This window comes from Bidens hawaiensis, unplaced genomic scaffold (genome assembly GCF_021521415.1).
Source record: "Bidens hawaiensis isolate Kalapana, Puna unplaced genomic scaffold, B.hawaiensis_p1.1 tig00001960_1, whole genome shotgun sequence".
Lineage (NCBI taxonomy): Eukaryota > Viridiplantae > Streptophyta > Magnoliopsida > Asterales > Asteraceae > Bidens > Bidens hawaiensis.
The window spans coordinates 1,108,738-1,132,798 of NW_027491108.1; the positions used below are offsets into that span (position 1 = coordinate 1,108,738).

Here is a 24,061-nt window from a genome sequence, read left to right on the forward strand (position 1 = left end):
ATCATAACAAGTCATTTTGATATTAAAATCAACTCCTCAACTGTATGGTTAATATTATATTATTATATTACCTTACATATCCAGTTCTTATACATAAGCTACCATATAAATAAGTTATATTGCATTTTCATATATTTAAAACGCGTGCTCTATATTCATATCTCGGATTTAATCTAATAGCAAAAAATTTGTGAAGAGTCAGAGAGATACTTGTGCAAATGGATTGCATTGAAATTTCAAGAACACTAATTCCAACAAACTTGCTAACGTCATTCGAGCTTAGACGATGTACTCAAATGTTGCCATATCTCGAAAACTCTTCCCACAGGTCATGTCCAACTTGTTGATGTGTCATATTTGAAAGAAACTGAGGTTGACATTTCTAGTTATGAAAAGCATGATCATTTATCGGAAAGCTTGTGTCACTATATGTCGAAATGGACCATCACCTACAGACAGAATGGCATTCAAAAATCTTATACTCAAATTACCGATAGTTCCCATCACAAAATGACCCTTACTGACAAACGACTGAAAAACCTGGGCGAGAAATTGAATCTTATATGAGGCCCTATTCTCAAATTCGTGATGGATCTTCCGTCGGTAATAAACGATGGAATATCATCAATTTTTAAAATGATCTATTTTCTATCTTTAAAGTTTTACTGGATTTCGTAGGTGATTACCAACTTATATAAATTACTTATATTGCCAAGTATGTTTTTACTCGTTCATTTTACCACCAATTTTTGTTATATAGAATTTAAACTTATTCCTATCATTTGGGATCTTCTCTCTGCCCCCATCTTTCTTCATCTCATTTCTCTATCTAATAATTTAAAGATTTGGTTATCCTCAATTGTCCTTCTAAAATTGATTTGAACAATTTGATATTGATTAAAGTTTGCATGTTTCTTTGAGATTTGAAGGCACATTGTTTTGTCTTCATGTCTTAAAAATCTGTTTTGATAGAAAACATGAATTGTTTTTCATGTTTTTCGCCAAAAGAGAAGAAACCATCATCAAGACATGCAAGTCGAAGAGGGATAAGCCCGATCATACCTAAGTCACCATCCAACGGATCTCCTCGGCCAGGTAAGTATCGATTGGTGCATCGGATCATACCCTAATATAGGTAAAAGATTAATTTATAATTATTTTTTTGCCAACAAAGCAAATTTATTCCAATTACAAGATTAATGGATCTTCAAGGTCACATAATTGATTAAGTTCACTTATTTTTGTAGAAAATAAACGAGCAGAAGGGAAAATTCATAATGATGCTTCCCCTAAGAGAATAACTAACGAAGCTGCCATAAAAGCATCCGCGGAGAACAATATTGCAGCTCAAGCTTTCACGTTCCGGGAATTAGCCATCGTTACAAAGAATTTCTGACAACATTCCCTTATTGGTGAAGGTGGATTTGGGCGAGTTTACAAGGGAAAACTAGCCAACACCGACCAGGTGAATCACAATCAACTTGAATCATATTTTATCATTCATAAATACACATGAAAATAAAAACATAACCCGATAAATAAGTTGTTATGCGTATTCTTAATCTCTTATAACAAGATAACATGAATGAATTATTTTAATTCAGTTTGTGGCTGTGAAGCAACTGGATCGAAACGGGTTGCAAGGAAACCGTGAATTCCTAGTCGAGGTTATGATCTTGAGCCTTCTTCGTCATCCAAATTTGGTGAGTCTTATAGGATATTGTGCAGACGGCGATCAAAGACTTCTTGTGTACGAGTACATGTCTGCTGGCTCACTGGAAGATCATCTTCTTGGTAATATCCACTAAGAACATTAATCGTAGAAAACATTAAAATAGTATTTATGTACGTAGTTAGTATGAGCATGTATGCCTGCATGCCATTGTTCGTGTTCGTTTGGTTCGTTAATTTACATGTCTAGAAATGTATAAACCCTTGATCAAGATTTAATCTAGAGTTTGTATATTTCAATAATATCTAGAAAGTCTATGAAATGGTAAAATATACTCTTTTAAAATTTTGATTTTGTTTTACATTTGCTTATCATGATGGATTCTAAATTCGCATTTGTAGATCTTCCACGAGGAAAAGCGCCAATACCTTGGTTCACGAGGATGACGATTGCATTAGATGCCGCAAAAGGTTTAGAATATTTGTACGAAAAGGCTAACCCGCCAGTTATTTATCGTAACTTGAAATCTTCCACCATCCTACTTGATCAAGATTTCAATGCCAAACTCTCGGATTTTGGGTTGGTCAAGCTTGGATCTGATGGGGACAAATCACATGTGTCATCCCGAGTAATGGGCACGTATGGATATTGTGCACATGAGTATCAAAGGACTGGCGAATTAACCGTCAAATCCGATGTTTACGGCTTTGGAGTAATATTGCTGGAGCTCATCACCGGAAGGAGAGCCATCGATACAAGGAGGAGAAATAAAGACCAAAATCTAGTTTCTTGGGTAATTACTAATTACTAATTTACATTTGTTTTAAGTTTTTCTATTCCGTTTATTTGATGATAAACTTTTAATTCTTGAGCAATGAGCAGGCATATCCAACTTTCAAGTATCCTCATAGATTCACCGAATTAGCCGATCCACTATTAAAAGGAGACTACCCCGACAAAGGTTTGAATCAAGCAATCGCGGTGGCAGCCATGTGTCTAAACGTTGATGCATCCGCTCGACCATTGATCAAAGACGTGGTTACTGCGCTTACTTTTCTTGAAGATGGAATAGACGACACAATAGAATTAATTGATACTCCAACTGAACAAACTGAGCCATCGCCATCTCGATCTTTTTCTAATACGAATAAGGAAAATAAGGCATCGGCTAGTGATCGAGAAAGAGCGGTTGCAGAGGCCAAGGAATGGGGCGCGAGCGCAAGGACTAGTTCCATGTTGAAATCAATGCGTTAAATAGAATGTTTTATGAAAGACAACGATAAGCTGCTTGATTTAATGCTTTGAAACAATTTTGTATATGTAAAGTAACTGAGAAAATAGTTAAATCTTTATGTAAGTAGAACCAACGTGTTTAATACCGGTTTGGTCTGCTTGGTTCGATCATTGAGACATTGACTAGTCTGATTTTATCATTATTCGGGTTAATGCCTACCTTCTTTTAACAAAACATAGTTTCAAGCATTATTACTACAATAACAAAACTTCATACTTAAAAAAGATAATGTAAATGACTTACCCATCTGCTTAACTTGCTTAACAGTATGTTTGGTATGGAGTAATGAAATAGATTAGGGAACGAAATGGACAAAGGAATGAAATGGATCATTACTATTTTATTGTCATGTTTGGACACCATTTAAAAATGAAATGGTTAATCACTTTATTATTATTAATATTTTTATTAGTAATAATAATAATAAAATAAATAAAAATAAAAATAAATAATATTAATAATAAATGAATATTCATAATAACTATTTTTAGGACCCTCGTATTGTAACGAGATCGTTAAACCGTATATGTGTTGTGAATGTTAACTCATCAAATTTAAAAAACATATATATTGATAATGTAGTAATAATTCTAATATAAAATAGTTATATTATAATATACAAAACAATAATGATGATTATATGATAATAATAATATAATAACTATAATTGGAAAATAATAAAAATTATAATATAATTATAACTTTATAATAGTAATAATGATGGTTGACTCTTTTGACCTTTTCATTTTTTGAAGGAATGAAAAAAAAAACCTATATGCAAAGGAATTAAAATCCTAAAAATGGAAGGAGTTTCATGCTAAGGTAGTGTTTGTTATGGAGGAATGGAAGATGGAATGTCATAAGTCATTCCAAATGAATGAAAAAAAGCATGTTTTACCATATGTTTTTTTTCATTCATTTGGAATGACTTATGACATTCCATCTTCCATTCCTCCATAACAAACACTACATTTCATATATGGTAACCAAACATGCTTTTTTTCATTCATTTGGAATGACTTATGACATTCCATCTTCCATTCCTCCATAACAAACACTACCTTAGCATGTCAATATCAAAGTTAAGTATTTAACGTTAAGAAGAAACGTATAATCTATGATATATATAAACCAAAACCCTAAAATCCTACGTGTCGTGATGTGGTCGCTCCCCCCCTTTTATGAAAGCCACCAGATTGCTTAATTTTTAAATTGAGGCCTCTCATTGATTTAACCCAAATTTATAGGTATGGGTTTTATCAAAACCATATAGCTCTTAAACGAGTTATAACATCTCATTAAATTAAAAATTAATCTTACCAATAATTTGATGTAAAAATCCCATAAAATAGGGATATACTAAAATTTGATATACAAATTAAAAAGAAAAATATATTATTTATAATTAATAAATAATTTTATAGTAAAAAACATAAGCGGGTCATGGGTCACCAAATCCATATAGCTTTTAAACGGGTTATAACATATCATTTATTGATGAAACTCTTTCATCATCAAACCCTAAGTATATTATTAACTTTCTTATAATAAAGAAAATTAAAATCCAAAATATAAATATTAAAAAACAAAAAATGTAAAACAACTATTCTCTCAAGCCATCAGATTGCTTTATTTGTAAATGAAGGTTTCTCACGATTTGACCCGAATTCACGGGTAAAGGTCTCACCAAACCCAGATAGCTCTTTAACAGGTTATAACATCTCATTATATTAAAAAATAATCTCATAAAATATTTGATATGAAAATCTTATAAAATAGGGATATACTAAAAATTAATATCCTATTTTATTTAAAAAAAAGATATTATCTATAATTAAGAAACAATTTTAGAATAAAGAAAATAAACGGGTAATGAGTATCACCAAACCCAGATATCTTTTAAACCGGATTATAACACATCATTTATTTGTGAAACCATTTTATCATCAAACCTCAAGTATGTCAATTATTAGCTTTATTACAATAAATAAAATTAAAATCCAAATATATATATATATATATATATATAAATATTAAAAACAAACAATGTAAAACAACCTCCGTAATACAGGGAAAAATCTAGTTCACTATATATCTTTCTGTGTTCAGTTATATATGCATGGTTAGCATTGCATACAAGTATTTATGTGATTCTTTATAGAAAGTTGGTTTTGTATCATACTTTTACTTTAAACACACAATCGACCAAGTGATTTTACTGTAAATATCTGTTTTCATATTTCCATCCTCATAATGCATCTTTATGCATTCATTAATTTAATTATCATTACACCATTTCAAAAAGATATTACATGCTACCTTACACTAATGCCTTGTACCTAAGTAAAAAAAAAAAGACTAAAATGACCTTCGAGTTAACAGGAAAATGAGACAGTATTAGTCATCTGTATTGAAATGACAAAAAAAATGTAGATTACGTTGTGTACTTGTTTCATACAAAAAGTAGAAATTCTTACCAAACCACATGAATGAAAAATGAACTTAACTCATTCAGATAACTAACTATGCCACTACATTCTCGTAACACATGGAATTAGCTTGCTTACTCGGCTTAAAAGAGTAAATTATGGTTTTCGTCAAGTGTTTTGTTAAAAATAACCATTTCATTCTAATAATTTTATTTTTCCTATATTAGTAAAATAACCATTTCATTCTAATAATTTTATTTTTCCTATTTCAGTTCCTGATCTTTCATTTTCATTACAACTTTTAAACTACTAAACTATAATAGCACTTTTAAGAGACCATGTGGACAAAAATAGAGAGGAGCAAAATGGTACCGCATACTGGTATCGAAACGAGCATTTTGGTACCCGTACTTGCCCATTTTTTGCTTATGGTATCGGTGCTGAAACGGTATTGTACCGGTACCGAACCAGATATCTTCGATACCGACACCAAGTTTTTATAAAATTCGGGATCGGGGCGGTCGATACCGGTGCAACGCGGAGTTCATTCATGTACAAAAATCACAATTTACTTAAAAATTTAAGAAGAAAGAAAAAGTTATAGGATCCTATTAGAAGCCCATATTCATAGGCCCAGCCCACTAAAAGAACAATGAGATTAGATAGACGTCGTGACTCGCGTGTTATGACATTCATTCTTGTATAAAGTTGATTGGAAAAGATGAATTGAAATAAGTAAATAAGAAATCAAATAAAATAAAAATAAAAAGGATCCGGCATGGAAGAAGGCAATGCATCGGAGCAGGTTTCTGATCATTTTATATGCGCCGTTTGCTTGTATGTAATCTCTCCCTAATTCAATTTCACGCTATTTAATTTGATTCTCTGCTTCAATTTAGGGTTTTCGATCGAATGCCTTGTTTCTAGTTAATCCGTTACAATTCGCACTCATGTTTAGTTAATCCATCCTGCATTACAATTTTATAGTCCTGTTGACTTCTATTCAACTTGTTCCATTGATCAGAAGTTCATTATTTCGTGATCAAATTTATTCTTATTTTGAGCCTGTAAGCTAAAATATAGGTTGTAGCTATATCAGTAGATTTGATGCCCTAATTTGAACATGAGGATTGTTGGTATATGAGCCAACTATATGATGATTGCAATGTACATTAGGTTGTTGCATACACTCTGCTCTGCTACTTCAATCATTGTATATATGCAATGTTTATAATATATATTCCAATTGCATAATTCATAACAATATTCATGAACTAAAGCCGTTTGTTTCTTGTTGCAGAGACCTTCTATTCAAACCCGTTGTTCTAGGTATGAAATGCTAGACGGATTTTGTCAATTGTTCTGTTTGATATTATCTTTGCTAATTACACGTAGCATTGTCCTTAGTTTCTTTTTTTTTTGTTTTGTTTTGTTTTTCAGTTTGTGGACATGTAACCTGCTTCTGGTGCTGCCATCGATCCATGGATATGAGGGGTCAATCTCATTGTCCGTTATGTAGGCATCCATATCGCCATTTTCCCGCCACCTGTCAAATGCTAGACATTTTTATTAAGAAGTTGTATCCAATTTCCCATGGTAGAAAGAAAAAACAGGCACTTGGTAAACTTTCTATTTTTAACTACTAATTAATGCATTCTAAATAGACAAGACTGGCAATCAGGCCTGTAAACGAACTGAACATTCAGTGAACCGTTTGGTGGGAAATTTGTTTATCAAATAAACCAGCAAACATGAGCACATCCCTCGTTTGTTCATATATGCTCATTTGTTTGCATTCATTTATGTTCGTTAGTTTACATTTGCTTAAGTTCATTTGTTAATATATTCATGTAAATGTTTTGGTGTATGACAATTAAGTCTAGTTTTAATAACTTTATAGGCTCAACACATTGTTGTTCATGTTTACTTTTAATTTCTTTTAGCTCAATTATGTCCTTTCATCTATGATTAGTCATGTATATTCGTTTACGATCATGAACTGTTCGTTAACACAGTTAAAGAACAAACATAAACGAACACACAATTTCATTTTTTTTAACAAACAAACACGAATAAGAAAACTTTGGCCATTTAATGTTCGTGTTTTTAATTGTTTGTTCAGTTAAAACTTAAACTAACGAACACGGACATGCTTTGCTCATGTTTGTTTACAAGCGTACTAGTTACAAGGTACTCAAATTAATCGTTTCTAGTGATTTTCATGGAATTAATTTTGATATTCCTTGTTTACATGGTATAGACGACAAACAACAAGGCTCGTCTGGGTTTGCACTGGATGAAGAACTTGACCATTTAAGCATTGCAGACAATTTAAGTTCTTTTAGTGAAGAAAATAAATCGAATGATGGGAATTCAAGTGGAAATTGTAAGCTTGTAACAGCTACTGATGCCCTCTGTTCTGCTTGCAAGCAACTGCTATTCAGGCCCGTTGTTCTTAATTGTGGGCATGGTACGGTTATTGTCATTCTGTTATTTATAGTTATTGTTTTTTAGGGATGCTTGATGTTTTCTTATTCATAAGAACAAATTACACTTTTCGTTCATAAACTAATGAGATAACTGAAATCATCCTTTATGTTTACACTTTGTTACATTTTACTTCTTCTCCACTTTAAATCTGTCTGTTAAATCTAGTCATTTGTACTGCATATGAGGGTACTTTGATCAGTTTACCAACTTACTTAAAAATATATATATTTTTTCAAATAGACAAATATGGCCACCTACTCTCTCTCTCTCTCTCTCTACATTCTCTCTTTTCCTTCTTCAACAAAATGCCAATTCTTTATGCATTTTTTGAAGAAGAAAGAGAGGGATAAAGAAGGACGAAAAGTGTAGGTTATGCTATTCTAAGTTGTTAGGATATTTTTACATTTTTTTTCTTCTAAATTACTATTTAGTTTACTGTGAGGAATGCATCACCATACCAGAAGACGGTGTGATTAAATGTCAAACCTGTCAGTGTCGGCATCCAAGCGGTTTTCCAAAAGTTTGTAAGGAGCTTGATTATGTATTTGAGGAACAATTTTCTGCAGAATATGCATTAAGGAAAAACAGTACACAGCCCTCACAAGAGCAAATTCAAAATAGAAATATGTTCAAAGGTGAGTCTTCATAGTTCAATGTCACTAAATTAGTTACATTTTTAAAGGCTAATTGCGTAAAAAGGTAACAAACTTTCGTCAAAATTATGTTTCGGGCTCAAGTTGAACCAAAAACCAAAAATTGGCTTTTAGATTTTCGGAAACCTTTTTTTATTGGTTTTACCACTTGGGGTTTATATTTTGTGCCCGAAAAACTTGGCCCAATATAATGAATCTGGGCCTAATTTTTTTGTTAGTTAATGATAAATTGATTAATTTACATGTGGGCTGAAATATTTGACTTATACTGTTTATTAATTTCTTATGAATTACTTAGCATTCAAAATTAAAAAATAAAACTTCATACATTTGGTTCGGTTTTTTTTTTTCCGGTTTTAGTTACAGGCAAAACCGAAAGTCAACCGAAAGTTCTGTTTTTACGTAAACAAAAAACCACACTGTCAGTTTTTGTTTGGGTTCGGCCTTTTCGGTTCGGTTCTCTCGGTTTGGATCGGTTTTTAGGGTTTCATGTACACCCCTAGTTTCAGCTAGCCATCGTTTTGTTGCGCAGAAAAAACCTTTAAAGTTGGGAAAACAAAACTTCGAGAAAGTTTTGTAAAAGTGAATGATGAATATCTGAATGTTGTAATTAGAATAGAGGGTCAGGGGAGACAATTAATATATACAAATGAGAAACAGAAACCCTACACAAACCTATCTTGGGCCAGTTGCGCTAAATACAAATAAACCCGAGTATTAAAATATTAAAAAATAATAATTAACATTTTCAAAGTTTTCTATTAAGTTGAATCCCACAAGTTACCGCCTTACCGGGTAATATGACGTGTCAATGACTTTGACCATGCTGACATTTTTATATGGCATCTGGAAACCATTTGAATCGAATTTTTTGAAAGTTAGGAAAGCTAGTTACCTTTTTGTGTAATTTCTATTATTTGAAATTTCAAGTACTAATGCAAAATGACAAATATTTGATCAGAAGATAATGAGGAAGGTTCCAAGTTTCCATATCCACCAGGAGAGAATTTTCTTCAATGGTGGACTGTTTATGGTTCCAAATTTCATCCAGGGGTTGGTTGTGATATTTGTGGGGTAAGTTTCTTTCCTTTTTATGCTTTAATGCCATCTTTCTCAGTTAGGGCTGTAAACGAACCGTATGTTGAGCGAATCGTTTGTGAACCATTCAACGGGAAGTTCATTTACGTTGTTCGTTTAATAAATGAACGAACATGAACAAGGAATTACGTCCAATTAACCAAATGAGCGAATATGAACAGTGGTTGCGTTCATCCATTTACATTTGTTTATGCTTTTTTTATTTTTTAAGGTTCATTCGTTTATGTTCGTTCACATTTGTGTGTTTATGTTTCGTTATTAAAGGTTTTTTATATGTTATACATTTTAGATTTTGATCCTAACATTTTAACTTTTTATATATATATTTTTGATTTTTATTGATATATCACATTAATTTTAATACATGTTTATGATTATTATGTTTAAGTATGTTTAGATAACCATGACAAGTACTAAAATTTGTATATATTTTGGTTGATTATGTCTAATACTTGAGTTTAAGAATGTTGATTTTGAATTTTCTAATCAATATATATTAGTTTATGTTTGTTTACGAAATTAATCAATGAACACGAACATAATCATTTCCTCAGTGAGTGGACCTGAACAGGATGTTTCGTGCGGTTATCTGTTCGTGAACTGTCCGTTTGTCAGATAAATTCTCAACGGATGAACATGTACAAGGCCCTGTTCGGTTGGTTTGTTTACAAACCTATCTCAATAAAATGTTCTTGTAGTAACAAGTGAGGTTTCTTAAGATATTTAGGAGATTATTTTGTCTTCTTAGGAAATTTTATGTGGATCATTAGATGGGTTGCATGCAGAGGTGGCAAGATGGGTGGTTCAGGTAGGTTGGGTTGGCAACTTGGCTTGTATATTTTTCTAATTAAGTTATAAACTTAATTCCTTAGTGATAGATAAAAAAATGTTATTAGAATAATAACATTAAGAATTAAAACAGTTTATGAGATTGTATGCACTAAGAATTGACTTTGGGCAGCTTTCATCCCGGTCAACCACGACCCTTGAACTCAACTAATATTACACATTTAGGGGGTGTTTGGTACAGAGAAAAAGAATGGGAAGAAATGGAAATAGAAATGGGAGAGAAATGGAATTGGAGAGAAATAGAAATGGGTGGAGAATTGACAATCATTTCCTTTGTTTGGTACAATAGAGAAATGGGTGGAGAAACGGGAGCAGAGACGTGATTAGGGTTCCGCCTCGGCATCATCATGGTGGAGAAATGGTGGCTCAGAGACGCGTCGCAACACCGCGAACGGAGTAGAGCGTCATCATCATCGCCGCGCAACATCAACACCGCGATTTAGGGTTCCGCCTCGCAACACCGCCTCGCGATTTAGGGTTTCGTTTTGGCTCAGAGACGCGAACGGACGTGGCTGCGGCGTCGGCCGCCGTGCCGGACGTCGGCATCATCATCACCATCGCCGGTCGGAGCATCATCATCATCATACGCGAACGGAGTAGAGCAGAGACGCGATTTAGAAGCAGAGAGAATTCCATTTCTCTTCCAAATGGAGAGAATTGGATTTCTCTACTTTTTGCCTACACCCAATTCTCAGAGAAAACCAATTCTCCGCCCAATTCTCCGCCTAATTCTCCCAAACAAGAGAAACCTAATTCTCCACCCTCAAATCTCTCTACCAAACACCCCCTTACACAGAATGGTTACTAACCTTACCAACATATTATTGTTTTCTATAATTGTATTTCATTTATAATTTATAAATTTAACTTCTTTTAACTTAAACAACCTCTTGTCTGAACGAAACTATTACTTAAAACTATTTATTTTTGGGCAGATGTGTCCGATAATTGGAGATAGATATAATTGTAAAGATTGCAAGGAAAAAAACAGTTATGATCTTTGTGGAGATTGCTATAAGACGGGTACAAAGGTTGTTCCCGGCAGGTTTAATCAGAAGCACACCGAACAACACCAGCTTGAGTTGGTTAAAGCGGTCATAAATCATGATGTTATATACAGATTGTTAAGTGGACAGTTGGCAGTTGTTTCTGCTGCTGCTCGTAATCGAGCTCCAGAATTTGCATCTTCTCCTCTTGATGGTGAAATAGATGGTGGTGCTGTTTTTGGTGATGGTGTTGGCGCTGGTGGTGGTGATGATGACAGCGGTGGCGGCGGTGCTGATGGCAGCGGTGGTGCTGTGTGATACTAATAGGTTAATATGCTTAACGTTTTACTATATGTGACTGTTTGGTCTATTTATTTAAGAATGGTTTAAATTTATATTTTTCTCTCACTGCGGGTCACATAAAATAATATTGTAAATCCTTTTTGGAAAAATATATTATTTATGTAACCTTCATATAGTTTATGCAATATATTTTAAGCGTTACCAACAGTAACCAATCATATATTTTAAGTGTTAAACGGTGGGTCAACCCGCCTGTTTTTACATGTCCTGAAAATTGTTCGTTTTGACCTGACTTGTTCATTTTTACAGTTACTGTTTTTACTGTAACTGTTACCATTACCATTACCTTTTACAGATCAGTTTATACTATTTTCTCAATTTTTTAGCATCTGATTTATTTTTTATATTTCATTTTCTCTATGGAATGGAGAGAATTAAACCCAATCATGTGCTGGAATTGGGCCCAAAATTAGGTGAAACTGAAGGAAGGCAATTGGTTTACTTTAGTCTGGAATTGGGCCCAAAATAAGTAGTTAGTTATACAAAATTATATTATGTGTTCAACGGTTCAACCATTGAGAACCCCTCAAAACTCCATGAGTGATGATGTTTTGGGTAAATTGGTAATCCCATGCTATAATGTGTAAAGTTTAACTCGTTCAAAATGAGAGATAGATGTTAAATAAATTTAGTGGTTCAGAACTTGGAAAATGGGAACCGGGTGAATTGCAGTTAAAAGTCACTTGTATGACCCGAAATGCTGAATAGTCATTGTTTGTCAATTGATGATTTTTAAAAGTTAATGACCATTTCATAATTCTCACATGCTTTACGTTTAAATCTCTTGTTGGGGAAATCTTTATGGTCAATGGGTCAAAAAGATGAGAAAAATTACTCTGAAACCATTCATGTGTTAAAACATGGATAAACTAGTCTTTTAACAACTTCAACAGGTTTGTTAAGGGTTGGTTAACGGTGTAATTAGTCTAAACGATCCATATGCTATGACAATGAGTTTTATGTCGCCAAAAGGTGTGCTGGATTCAATAAGTTAGTGAACAGAAGAAGAAAGTCAAGAACTCCGTGATCCTATGAGTAAAAACGGGTGTTTCATGAACTAAGTAGGATTGTATGTGTGAGTACAATATATAGTTTGACTGGGATAGAATATGTGATTATGATACATGTATATGGATTTTGAGTTATATCACCGGTAGAGGGAAACATTAGAAGCGATGATGTTCAAACCACATAAACCATTCCATTATCGTGACAAGTAGAGGGCGAATTAACCTTAAAAAACCTAAACGAATATAATACAATCACTTGAAAGTCATGTGAAATGAATTAACCCTAAAAATAGACGGTCATCTATTTCAAGGACTATCAATGTCACCTTTCAATAAATAGCATAACTAGTTTTGAGATACCTCAACTTAATTACAAAAAGTTTGGTTCATTAAAATTTTACTACAAAATTTCACATAAATACTTTTTCCCTCTTCAATTTTAGTTTCAAAAATTTACTTTTTGGCCCCATCAATTTTGATGATAAAACTTTTCCCTTTCAACTTATTTACTTTTGACCTCTGAACTTCGGTAATGAAACTTCGGCCACAAAACTTATATTGTAACAAATCAAACCGATACCAACCGCAAGCTTTCAACATGTACTGGTTTTAACACGCACGTTATCAAACCTCATCTATGTACATCAAGTATTTATCATTTAGAGGTGCACAAACCGGGTATTTTCAGGAACCAGGACCAGGTAGGAACCGGTTCCTAGTATGGTCAACAAAAGTCAAAACCAGGTCGGGTAGGAACCAGTTCCGGTATAGTCGGGTATTTAACCAGGTTTTCCAGGTGTTTATCTAGTTTCAGGTAGGGCCGGGTTTTGACTGGGTGTTTCGGGCAGGGCCGGGTCGGGTCAGCTCTTGGGAGAAATCTAATACCAGGTCGTACCAGCGGGTGAAGTCGGGAACCCATTTCTGTGCACCTCTAGCAAATAGCAAGTACAAATGTAATAAGTCCATTTGGGCTATCAACCCAGGCCCATGACGAAAACCCTAACCAACCCCTCCTTCACCTTTTATTATACAACATCTTGTTCATCAATTCAAACTAGTAAAGCAGAGCCGCAATTGAGACAATGGTGTCCGGATCAGGAATCTGCGCGAAGGAGGTGGTGGTGGACGCCCGCCACCACATGCTCGGCCGATTATCCTCTATCTTAGCCAAGGAGCTCCTCAACGGCCAGCCTGTCACCGTCGTCCGGTGCGAAGAGATCTGCCTCTCCGGCGGCCTCGTTCGTCAGAAAATGAAGTACCTCCGATTTCTTCGCAAGCGAATGAACACCAAGCCGTCTCATGGTCCCATTCATTTCCGTGCTCCGTCAAAGATCCTCTGGCGTACTATCCGAGGGTAAACCCTAATTTCACTCACACAATTGCATCTTATTTTCATAAAATTGGGTTAGTTTAGTTACAACTGTTTTGTATCTATTGTGAGTTTATATGCATGATTATAAGTTAGATAAAGTTATAGAAAATGAATCGATTGTTAGTGTAGAATTTATATGCTTTGCACTTTGCACTCAATATCGGTTATCGGTCCTCATGTTCAATATCGCCGATATTTTCACCGATATTAGTGTTTTAACTTTTAAGTCTTAATCTTCAACTTTTAGTGTTTAACGTTAGTGTTTGAGTCGTAAATCACTTCCTACTTGCTACATTTGTTAGTGTTTTGCAAGTTGCAAAAGGATAATTTGTTAATAGTAGGTGAGTATACTGAATTGTTAGTGTTAAAGTGCTATGCATATTTAGTGCTATCTGATATTTTTCTGCATTAACTGCTTAGGCTTTGCATTGGATCATACATAATTTAGAGGTGAATATTTTGCATTGGATAGTATTGATCAATGCTATATTGTTTTAGTACTCTAAAAGTCGGGATTAGTCGTTGCTTATTGGTACTCTATAAATGTAATTTCATCTTGTCGGTTGGATGCGTATATAAGTTTGAAAATTTACAAGTAAAAATTCTAATTCGGTTAATCCTAATTATTCTTTGTTAATCGCATAAGCCTGCCTGACTAGCGCCTAGTGATTTTTGAATCATATGCGACACAATAATTAGTTACACGATAGTTTTGTGTTGGTCACACTGTCACACCAATGTTACATATTTAGCTGTCTGTTAAATGTTGTGAAAATCATTTAAACTTTTATTAGATGTAAACTGTATGAAGTTAATCTTAGTTGTATAACTTTGACTTATTTTGACTGTATGTTTGATAATAGCATGATCCCACACAAGACCAAACGTGGGGCTGCTGCACTTGCTAGGTTGAAGGTTTACGAAGGAGTTCCGACTCCTTACAACAGAAAGAAGAGAATGGTTATCCCTGATGCCCTCAAGTGAGTTATTATAATTTGTTGAAGTTTTGTGTGTGTGGGCACCTGTGCACGTGTGTGTTTACATTTAAACTAATACGTTTTAATATGATTGTAGGGTATTGAGGCTAACTGCTGGACATAAGTACTGCTTGCTTGGTCACCTCTCATCTGAGGTGGGATGGAATCATTATGAAACCATCAAGGTAAATATTCTCATCATGAATATCAGTATTATTGTTTTTGGAATGTTCAATGTTCTATGTTGGTCATGACGTTTTGTTATTGTCAATCACCGTCAAATATCTTATCAAGTAATGTTATGGGCGTTTGAATCTTTTATAGGGTTGTAAACCTGTAAAGTTGTGTGTGATGTCACATTTAACATTCCATAAATAATTTTTAAGATGACCTAAAAGTACAAGGTATATAACATTGTATGATTATTGTTTTTATTACTTGCAGGATCTTGAGAAAAAGAGGAAAGAGAAGGCCCAAATCGTTTACGAACGAAAGAAACAACTTAACAAACTACGAGCCAAAGCCGAGAAAACTGCAGAGGAAAAACTTGGAACCCAACTTGAAATCCTTGCACCTGTCACCTACTAAAGGTTTAAAAGCTAGTTTGTTGCTTCAAAATTTGTTTCCATCAGATTGAAAACGAATTATTACTTTTGCAATACATTGTTAGTTTGGTTTGAATTTTGTTATGAGAAGATTAATGATCTAGTCTGTTTTGAGCCTTTATGCTCTTTAACATCATATGATTATTTGGTTGAGTTTTAAAGACTTGCGTAACCAGGTCAGGTATGGAACTGGGGTTTTGAACAACATTTCAGGCCGGGTATAATTGTGTTAGAACTGGTTTCAAGTCATAGGGTATGAAATCGATTATAACCGACTTGTAATGTTGAGTATAGAATTGGGCATGGAAAAATCATTTATTTTAGGAAAATTGGTTTTTATTGGTCCCAACTTTTTCATTTTTGCCGGCGTTGGTCCCAACTTTCATTTTGGCTGGCAACGGTCCCAACTTTAATATTCGTTTCTTCCACCAGTTCACGACTAACGGAGCACTAACTCCGTTATGTTTTTGCTTACGTGTCAATCTGAGTTGTTAAAAACATCTTACGTGGCAGCCACCGTGGATTATTGTATATAATAATACAGGTTCATCCATAATTCTACAAACCCTAGAAATCCAATTGATTAATCCAATCCATGTTTGTTAAAATTAAATTAGGGTTCTTGATTAGTGGATTAAAATGATTCAAAACCATGTTTTAATTACCTCGAATGATGCCGGGAAAGGGGTGAACGAAGTTGGCCGAAGCTCCGAGCTTGGAGGAAGGATTACGGGGTTAAAGAGGATATATCAGTGAGATTTGAGAGGATGAGCAAGTTTAGCTTGGTGTGTGGGTCCTATTTATACTAGTAATTGTGATGAAATTCATTAATCAGTGTTAATTGCTTATGGCCGATTTTCCGGTGAAGGTTACGGGAATTAGTTCGACGGTTAAGGCGTTAAAATATAATTAGAATGTTAATTATTGTTGTTTATTGCCGTCTAACTACGTTATGCTAAATTAACGGGTCAAGAACGGCTGAAATGGGGGTGTTTTTCGGTGGTCGGAGACTCACGCCGTTGCCGGCGGCGGCTCACCAGGAATACGGGCTACAGGGGGTTGGGTTATTTTCTATTAATTTAATATATTTCAAATTTATAATTTCAGTTTAGACCCTAAAGTTTGAGTTTATATTAAGTATAAACCAAAAACATAACGGAGTTAGGGCTCCGTCAATCGCGGACTGGTGGAAGAAACGAATATTAAAGTTGGGACCGTTGCCAGCCAAAATGAAAGTGGGGACCACCGCCGGCAAAAATGAAAAAGTTAGGACCAATAAAAACCAATTTTCCTTTATTTTATTACTTGGTTTTTTTTTGTGCTAGGATTTAATACCCAGTTTAAATGTGAACAAAAACCGGATACCAAACCCCACTAGAAACCGGGTATTAGAAAAAGTTCTTCATGTCTTGTTTTATACTCGACGACACCTGCCGATTATATTGGATTCATACATAATGATTTGGAATCGGTTTCAACCGGGTCATGCCTATCCTAAGTCGATTACAACCTGTAAGATGCTCGGTCCCAGAATTTGAAAAAAAAAATGATGACTTTCTCTTCAAAACTCCCGGCTTTGATCTTGTTGACTGGATCTAGAGTATTGTCTGATACCTCATCTGTGCACACGACTAACCGTTTTTTTTTTTTTTTTTTTTTTTTTCATTTTTGCTTTATAGTTTTGACTATACTTTTTGAGGTTGTGTCTAGAGAGTTGTATTTTTCTTTTTCAAATTTAAATAGACGATAATAAATGTGTATGAAAATTATAGAGTTAATATCTTTGTGCATCAGACACATGATGCATGTGAGCTCCGATTCTCTGTCACTCAAGTTGTAAGTATGTTGTGTATCATCAAAAAATGTGTCACACATCACACTGTGCAAATTTATTAAAATGCATAAAGTGATAAATAAGCAATCTTTTAGGCTTGTTGCAAACTTTGGAATGTATTTGGTTGATATCTATATAAATGCATAAAGTGATAAATAAGCAATCTTTTAGGCTTGTTGCAAACTTTGGAACGTATTTGGTTGATATCTATATATTATGCAAGTGTGACAATGAATGATTAATCAGAGAGCCAACATACGTGCAACCCACTCCTTTGTCTTGCCAAATTGAATGCATTTTGGACTTTCAAGGGATAATATAAAGTAAAAACCAGTCGACATGGTTGCCTTTCACACTAATCCCGCATATTATTCCTCATGTTATATGATTATCTCCTACACAAAGCGTCATTTCTAAATAAAATTTGTTCGATGATAAGCGAATGAATGTTTGTGAGGTAGTTAACCCACCCGAACCAATGTAACTTGTGTTCATGTGATGGTATTTTCTAAAGGTCAGCTTGTTTACATACTGATTTCAACTTGCAAGTTCTTCACAAGAAATATCTTTTAAACATCCTCTAGATTCTTACAAGTTAGATGTACAACATATCAAATGTGTCCTACTTGAGAAAGTGCTTAATTGATGAAAGGAGTTGCACATAATCGTATGAAGTATATCAATCAATCAATCATACCCAGTAAAATCCCACCGACAGCAGAGCTATAGGTAGGGTCTGGGGAGGGTGGGATGTAGGCACACCGTACCTCTATCCAAAGGAATAAAGAGGTGGCTTCCAGAGAGACCCTCGGCTCTAAGAACATGTGTAAGAAGCAAAAAAAAGGAAATCAAAGTTTAACAGTTATATAAAAACTACTACTAATTATAATAATATTAATAAAAAGGTCACAGTTTAACCGCAATATAAAAGCTAATACTAATAATAATAAAATATGTAAGGGAAATACCATTATGGTATGTGACCTAAATAAGTTAAGTCTAAGCCCTAAGGTATTCAATTCTCTCTAAAAATCCTTAACTTTAATTCTACTTCTCCACGAATTCCTATCCTCAACCATGTCCTCGGAGAGGTCTAGGTCTATCAAATCATGCCTAATCCTCTCATCCCAAGTCAATTTCGGTCGTCCTCTACCCCTCCTCCCCTCTATAGTAATGTTTTCTACGGATCTAACAGGATTCGTCGTCTGTCTTCTCTTTACATGTCCAAACCATCTCAATCTCCACTCTCTTATCTTGTCTGCTATGTTCGCCACCCCTAATCTCTCGCGAAACACAACGTTTCTTATTCGGTCTAGCCTTGTGTGCCCATACATCCAACGTAGCATTCTCATTTCTGCTACCTCCATCTTCCGCACTTGTGCCTTCTTGATGGCCCAACAATCTGTTCCATATAGCATTGCAGGTCTAACTGCCATCCTATAGAATTTTCCCTTTAGTTTAGTCGGGAAACTCTTGTCGCACAATATACCTGTGGTTGCTTTCCATCTACACCATCCTACCTGAACTCGGTGGGTCACATCACCGTCTAATTCCCCATCGCTCTGTACAAATGATCCTAAATACTTGAACTTCGTTACCTGCGGGACCACCTGCCCTTGAATTGTGATCTGTGCGTCTTCATTGTCGTTTATCCCACCAAAATCACAGTGGAGGTACTCCGTCTTAGATCGGCTAATCTTTAAACCTTTTGTCTCTAAGGTTGTTCGCCACTCCTCAAGCCTCATGTTTAGATCTTGTTTTTTCTCAGCAAGTAACACAATATCGTCTGCGAACATCATGCACCACGGGAGAGTCCCCTGAATCGACTTTGACAACTCATCCAAGACTACTGCAAAAAGAAACGGGCTCAACGCTGACCCCTGGTGAAGACCTACCTCTACAGGAAAGAAATCAGTATCCCCCACTGGCGCACGGACACTTGTTTCACTCCTGGTATACATATCCATAATTATCTCTATGTATTTCCTGGGCACTCTTCTACCCTCCAAGCACTCCCAGAGCACCTGTCGTGGCACACTGTCGTAGGCCTTTTCTAGGTCGATAAACACTATATGTAGATCACGCTTCTTCTCCCTATACTTTTCCATTAATCTTCTTATAAGGTGTATTGCCTCTGTGGTGGAACGCCCCGGCATGAAGCCAAATTGGTTGACCGTAACCTGAGTTTCTCGTCTAAGTCTAACCTCAATCACTCTTTCCCATAGCTTCATAGTATGACTTAGTAGTTTGATTCCTCGGTAGTTACCACAACATTGGGCGTCTCCTTTGTTCTTATAGATAGGAACTACAACGCTGCTCCTCCACTGGTCTGGCATCTTACCTGATTTGAGAATACTATTGAACAGAGTAGTTAACCACATGACTCCTTCCTCCCCCAGACACTTCCACACCTCGATGGGTATGTTGTCTGGGCCAACCGCCTTAGACCTTCCCATCCTCCTAAGTGCGTCCTTCACCTCTTCTCGTGTGATCCGTCGGCAGTAGCAGTTATTCGTTTGTTGTCGATGAAAGTTTGTGTTGTCATGTTCTTCTTGGTAAGCTCTCCCATTGTTAAAAAGATTGTGGAAGTAGGTTTGCCATCTTAGCTTGATGTCCTGCTCCTTGACCAGTACATGCCCATCTGTATCCTTTATGAACTTCACCGGTCCTAGATCTTGCCTTCTACGCTCCCTGGCTTTGGCAATCTTAAACATAGCATGTTCCCCCTCTTTTGTTTCTAGACTTTCATACATCCGTTTAAAGGCCGCCTTCTTTGCTTCCGCCACTGCCTTCTTTGCCTCTATCTTGGCCGTTTTGTAGTTGTCCCTCAAATCCACTCGCTCCTCCTCATTCGTGCACCTCATTAGCTCCCTAAAACATCCTTGTTTGTCCCTTATCTTGTCTTGCACTGCGTCATTCCACCACCAAGACTCCTTATGCCCACTTAACTTTCCTGTTGTGACCCCGAGAGTCTCCTTTGCTACTTGGATGATCTTTGTCTCCATAGCTTCCCATATATGAGTTGAGTCCCCATTTAGTCGAGCCCGCGTATGCAGTATGAGTTTATCCTTAAACAGAAGGAGATTTTCGTCCTTCAAATTTCCCCATCGAATTCTCGGTGTACCTTTCTTCTCTCGAACAGTCAGCTTATTTCTGAAGGCTATATCAGTCACTAGTAGTCGATGTTGAGTCACAACTGCCTCCCCAGGTATGACTTTGCAGTCCTTCCACCAACGTCGGTCTCCTCGCCTCATCAAAAGGTAGTCAATTTGCGTGTCGCGTCCGCCACTGCTAAAAGTGATTAAATGAGAATCTCGTTTCCTAAAAAAAGAATTTATAATACCTAGGTCATGTGCCACCGCAAACTCTAGAAGATCTGTTCCGGTCTCATTCCTATCACCAAAACCGAAACCCCCATGTACGGCTTGAAAACCATCGTTAGCCTTACCAATGTGTCCATTAAAATCACCTCCTATGCAAATCCTCTCCCCCCTAGGTATGCCCCCTACCACTGCGTCTAGGCAATCCCAAAATTCTCTCTTTTCCTGATCCCCAAGGCCTACATGAGGCGCGTAGGCGGAGACTACTGCCACTACTTCCTCTCCTAGTACTAATTTCAACACCATAATCCTGTCATTATGTCTTATCACCTCCACCACACTAGTGTGTATTTCCTTAGCCACTAGAAACCCCACTCCATTCCTAGCTCCATCAGACCCCGAGTACCACAACTTATACCCATTACACTCAGCCCCTCTATGTCCTTTCCACTTAGTCTCCTGGAGGCATGCTATCTGAACCCTACGTCTTTTAAGCACATCTACCAATTCTAACAACTTACCATTTAATGTTCCTACATTCCAAGAAGCCAAACGCAATATACGCTCCCTATCTTTACTCTTTCCTACACCCCTCGATTCAGGACATGGTCTCAGGTAATAGTCATGGTTCCTACGCTCTATGGTTGCAACTAATCACACAAACACAAGCAACAGAACACCAAATCAATAATAATAATAATAATAATAGTAGTAACAAAAACTAATAATAATAATAGACACACGGCACACAGTAACAGATAAATTGGACTGACTACTCTAGCAGCATCTAGGCCTATTGCCAACAAAAATATAAGATATGAAACGATCTCACCGGGATTTTAGCAAGTCACCAATATTGAAACCGGGACGAGACACCGTGAGCTAACGAGAATAAGCTAGAAACTTGACACAATCTACAACCCTTGAGTTTCGGCGGCGGCGGCGTTGAGCGGCGGCGACGGCGGAGCTCCGGCGACGTGTTACGGTGGCGGCAGAGGGTGTGACACCCGGTAAATTCCCAACCCCTTAAACTAAGTAATCAACCTAATAATTAGGTGATTGTAAATATTATGCGCGCCATGTTAGTCAGCGCGTGCATTTGTTATGTGCGCCCTGCGCGAGCGCGCTATGTTAAGAATCAGCGCGGGCACATCATGTGCGCCCGGCGCGAGATTACGTTAGAATCAGCGCGGGCATTTATGTTTGCCCTGCGCGAGCGCACCATGTTAAGAACCAGCGTGGGCATATGTTATATGCGCCATGCGTGAATGATTTGGCTTTATGTTTTCATGTAACTTAAACGTTATGTTGTCTATGGGTTGACCATCCCGCATAATGCTAAGACGGGTGCATCCTACATCGTTTATGCGCATGCGGAAGGAAACTAACCTACCCGCATGGCGGGAACGTTGAGAGCTAGTTTGTTTGAAGCTCCAGGATGGAATTGACTTCAACATGACTGATCACTATGTTGAAATACCAAGACCACCTGGAGAATCTACAAATGAAACTCAAAGGTCCCTAACTGCGAGAAGGTTACGCGCCTACCCGCAGCGAAGAAATATTCTACACGCAGAATCCTACACGCAGAAAGCTATGCGCACAAAGTTATACACGCAGAATACTTAGTCTATTCTTCAGAATAAAGGGGATTATTCCCGCCCAAAAGAAAACAGTAACGTGTTTCAGAAAATTTCTACTTTTTACTGTACACTGTCTAAAGCACTGAAAAAGCACACTGTAGCATGAACAGTCAACTATCAGCCACCCTACTTTCACCAACCACAGACCTGCATGTCCTGCGAAAATCAGAATCTTTTACCCACTCCTCCACTTTTGAATAAATAATAATACTTTCCATACTTTGTCATCATCACACCTAGATATGAAAAGATTACAATCCCCTAAATCAAGGGATTGTGTTCCATTGAATTTGCCTATAAATATGTAACCTAAAATTATCACTCAACACACTTCAAACTTCTCTCTTAAAACTGCAAATCTGCCCTGAATCACCTCCCAAGCATCTATTTGATTTTCAATTCCGTTCCTGTTACAAGGTAAGCCGAGATTATAACCTTGAGATCTACTTTCCAACCCATATATCTTGATCTTAATATAGATTTCTTGCTATTTAATCGTATTCTAGACCTTCGATTCCGAGGCCAACACCAAGAAAACCCGAATCTCGATTAATCTCTTAACAAAGAACCACAGGTGAGTTCACAGCCCCATTTTTACTGTTTTCACTATTTTAAAACTGTTTTCGGGGCGAGGGACACGTACTTAAATAATGTTTTATCATGGTATACTTACAAGCTAAGCAAACGATTACGTGTTTAAGTTATGTTTCATGATGAGCAATGCGAATGGTTATCTAAGGTTTTCGATGTATGTGCGCTAGAACTCGAGTAAGTGATCACTTTACCATTGGAACTCTAAGGGTAGGGACTGCTGGTTTGATCCACCCACTCGTAGGGGTCGCACCTCTTTGCATGGACGAGTGCCTAGTATGGTCATGGGGCAGTACTATGGGTTTGAGCCCGCTCGTAGGGGTCGCGCCTCTTTGCATGGACGAGCGCCTTGTTTTCCGGCACAACGTCCGCGCGTAACCCGCGGGACGGTAATACGTTATTTTAGCTCGTAGTGGCAGCGCCACTTACATAGACGAGCACGGTTTTCCAGAAATGTCCACGCGTAAACCGCGGGACGATAATACATTGTTTTAGCTCGTAGTGGCAGCGCCACTTTGCATGGACGAGCACATTTTCCTGAAACGTTCGCGCGTAACCCGCGGGACGGTATTACTTATGTTTAGCTCGTAGTGGCAGCGCCACTTTGCATAGACGAGCACAGTTCCCAGAAATGTTCGCGCGTAACCCGCGGAACGATTTTATCAGAATATGTTGATAGAGCTATGTTTTACCAAGCATGTGTTTTAATGATGATAACAGAATTATGTTTCAGAATGATTAATGCAATACGATTTATCAAGTTACTAAAACTTGTGAACTCACTCAGTTTATACTGATTCAAATGTTTTTACGTGTCTTTCAGGAGACAACTAGGTAGCGCATGGAGTCACACTTAGAGCACCACACGCTGAACA

The 24,061-nt window shown here is 36.5% G+C and overlaps 2 protein-coding genes and 1 pseudogene across 2 annotated transcripts in view; all 3 read left to right on the forward strand.

Moving 5' to 3' along the window:
- The first annotated feature begins 977 nt into the window (after positions 1-977).
- On the forward strand, positions 978-2,926 carry LOC143601862 (putative serine/threonine-protein kinase PBL26; annotated as a pseudogene).
- Positions 2,927-6,148: 3,222 nt separating this feature from the next.
- The window catches only part of LOC143601874 (E3 ubiquitin-protein ligase PRT1-like), a 228,406-nt gene continuing 210,493 nt past the window's right edge, over positions 6,149-24,061 (forward strand). The window contains exons 1-7 of the mRNA XM_077079159.1: positions 6,149-6,232; positions 6,696-6,724; positions 6,836-7,015; positions 7,656-7,865; positions 8,317-8,520; positions 9,500-9,612; positions 11,421-11,736. Coding sequence (XP_076935274.1) covers positions 6,174-6,232; positions 6,696-6,724; positions 6,836-7,015; positions 7,656-7,865; positions 8,317-8,520; positions 9,500-9,612; positions 11,421-11,736 — 1,111 coding nt within the window. The 5' untranslated portion in view covers positions 6,149-6,173. The remainder of the gene's footprint in view (positions 6,233-6,695; positions 6,725-6,835; positions 7,016-7,655; positions 7,866-8,316; positions 8,521-9,499; positions 9,613-11,420; positions 11,737-24,061) is intronic.
- LOC143600341 (large ribosomal subunit protein uL13w-like) lies at positions 13,926-15,874 on the forward strand. Its single transcript, XM_077078063.1, has 4 exons — positions 13,926-14,198; positions 15,080-15,196; positions 15,291-15,378; positions 15,638-15,874. Exons 1-4 carry the CDS (start codon positions 13,927-13,929, stop codon positions 15,779-15,781), a joined length of 621 nt encoding a protein of 206 aa, XP_076934178.1. The 5' UTR covers position 13,926; the 3' UTR covers positions 15,782-15,874.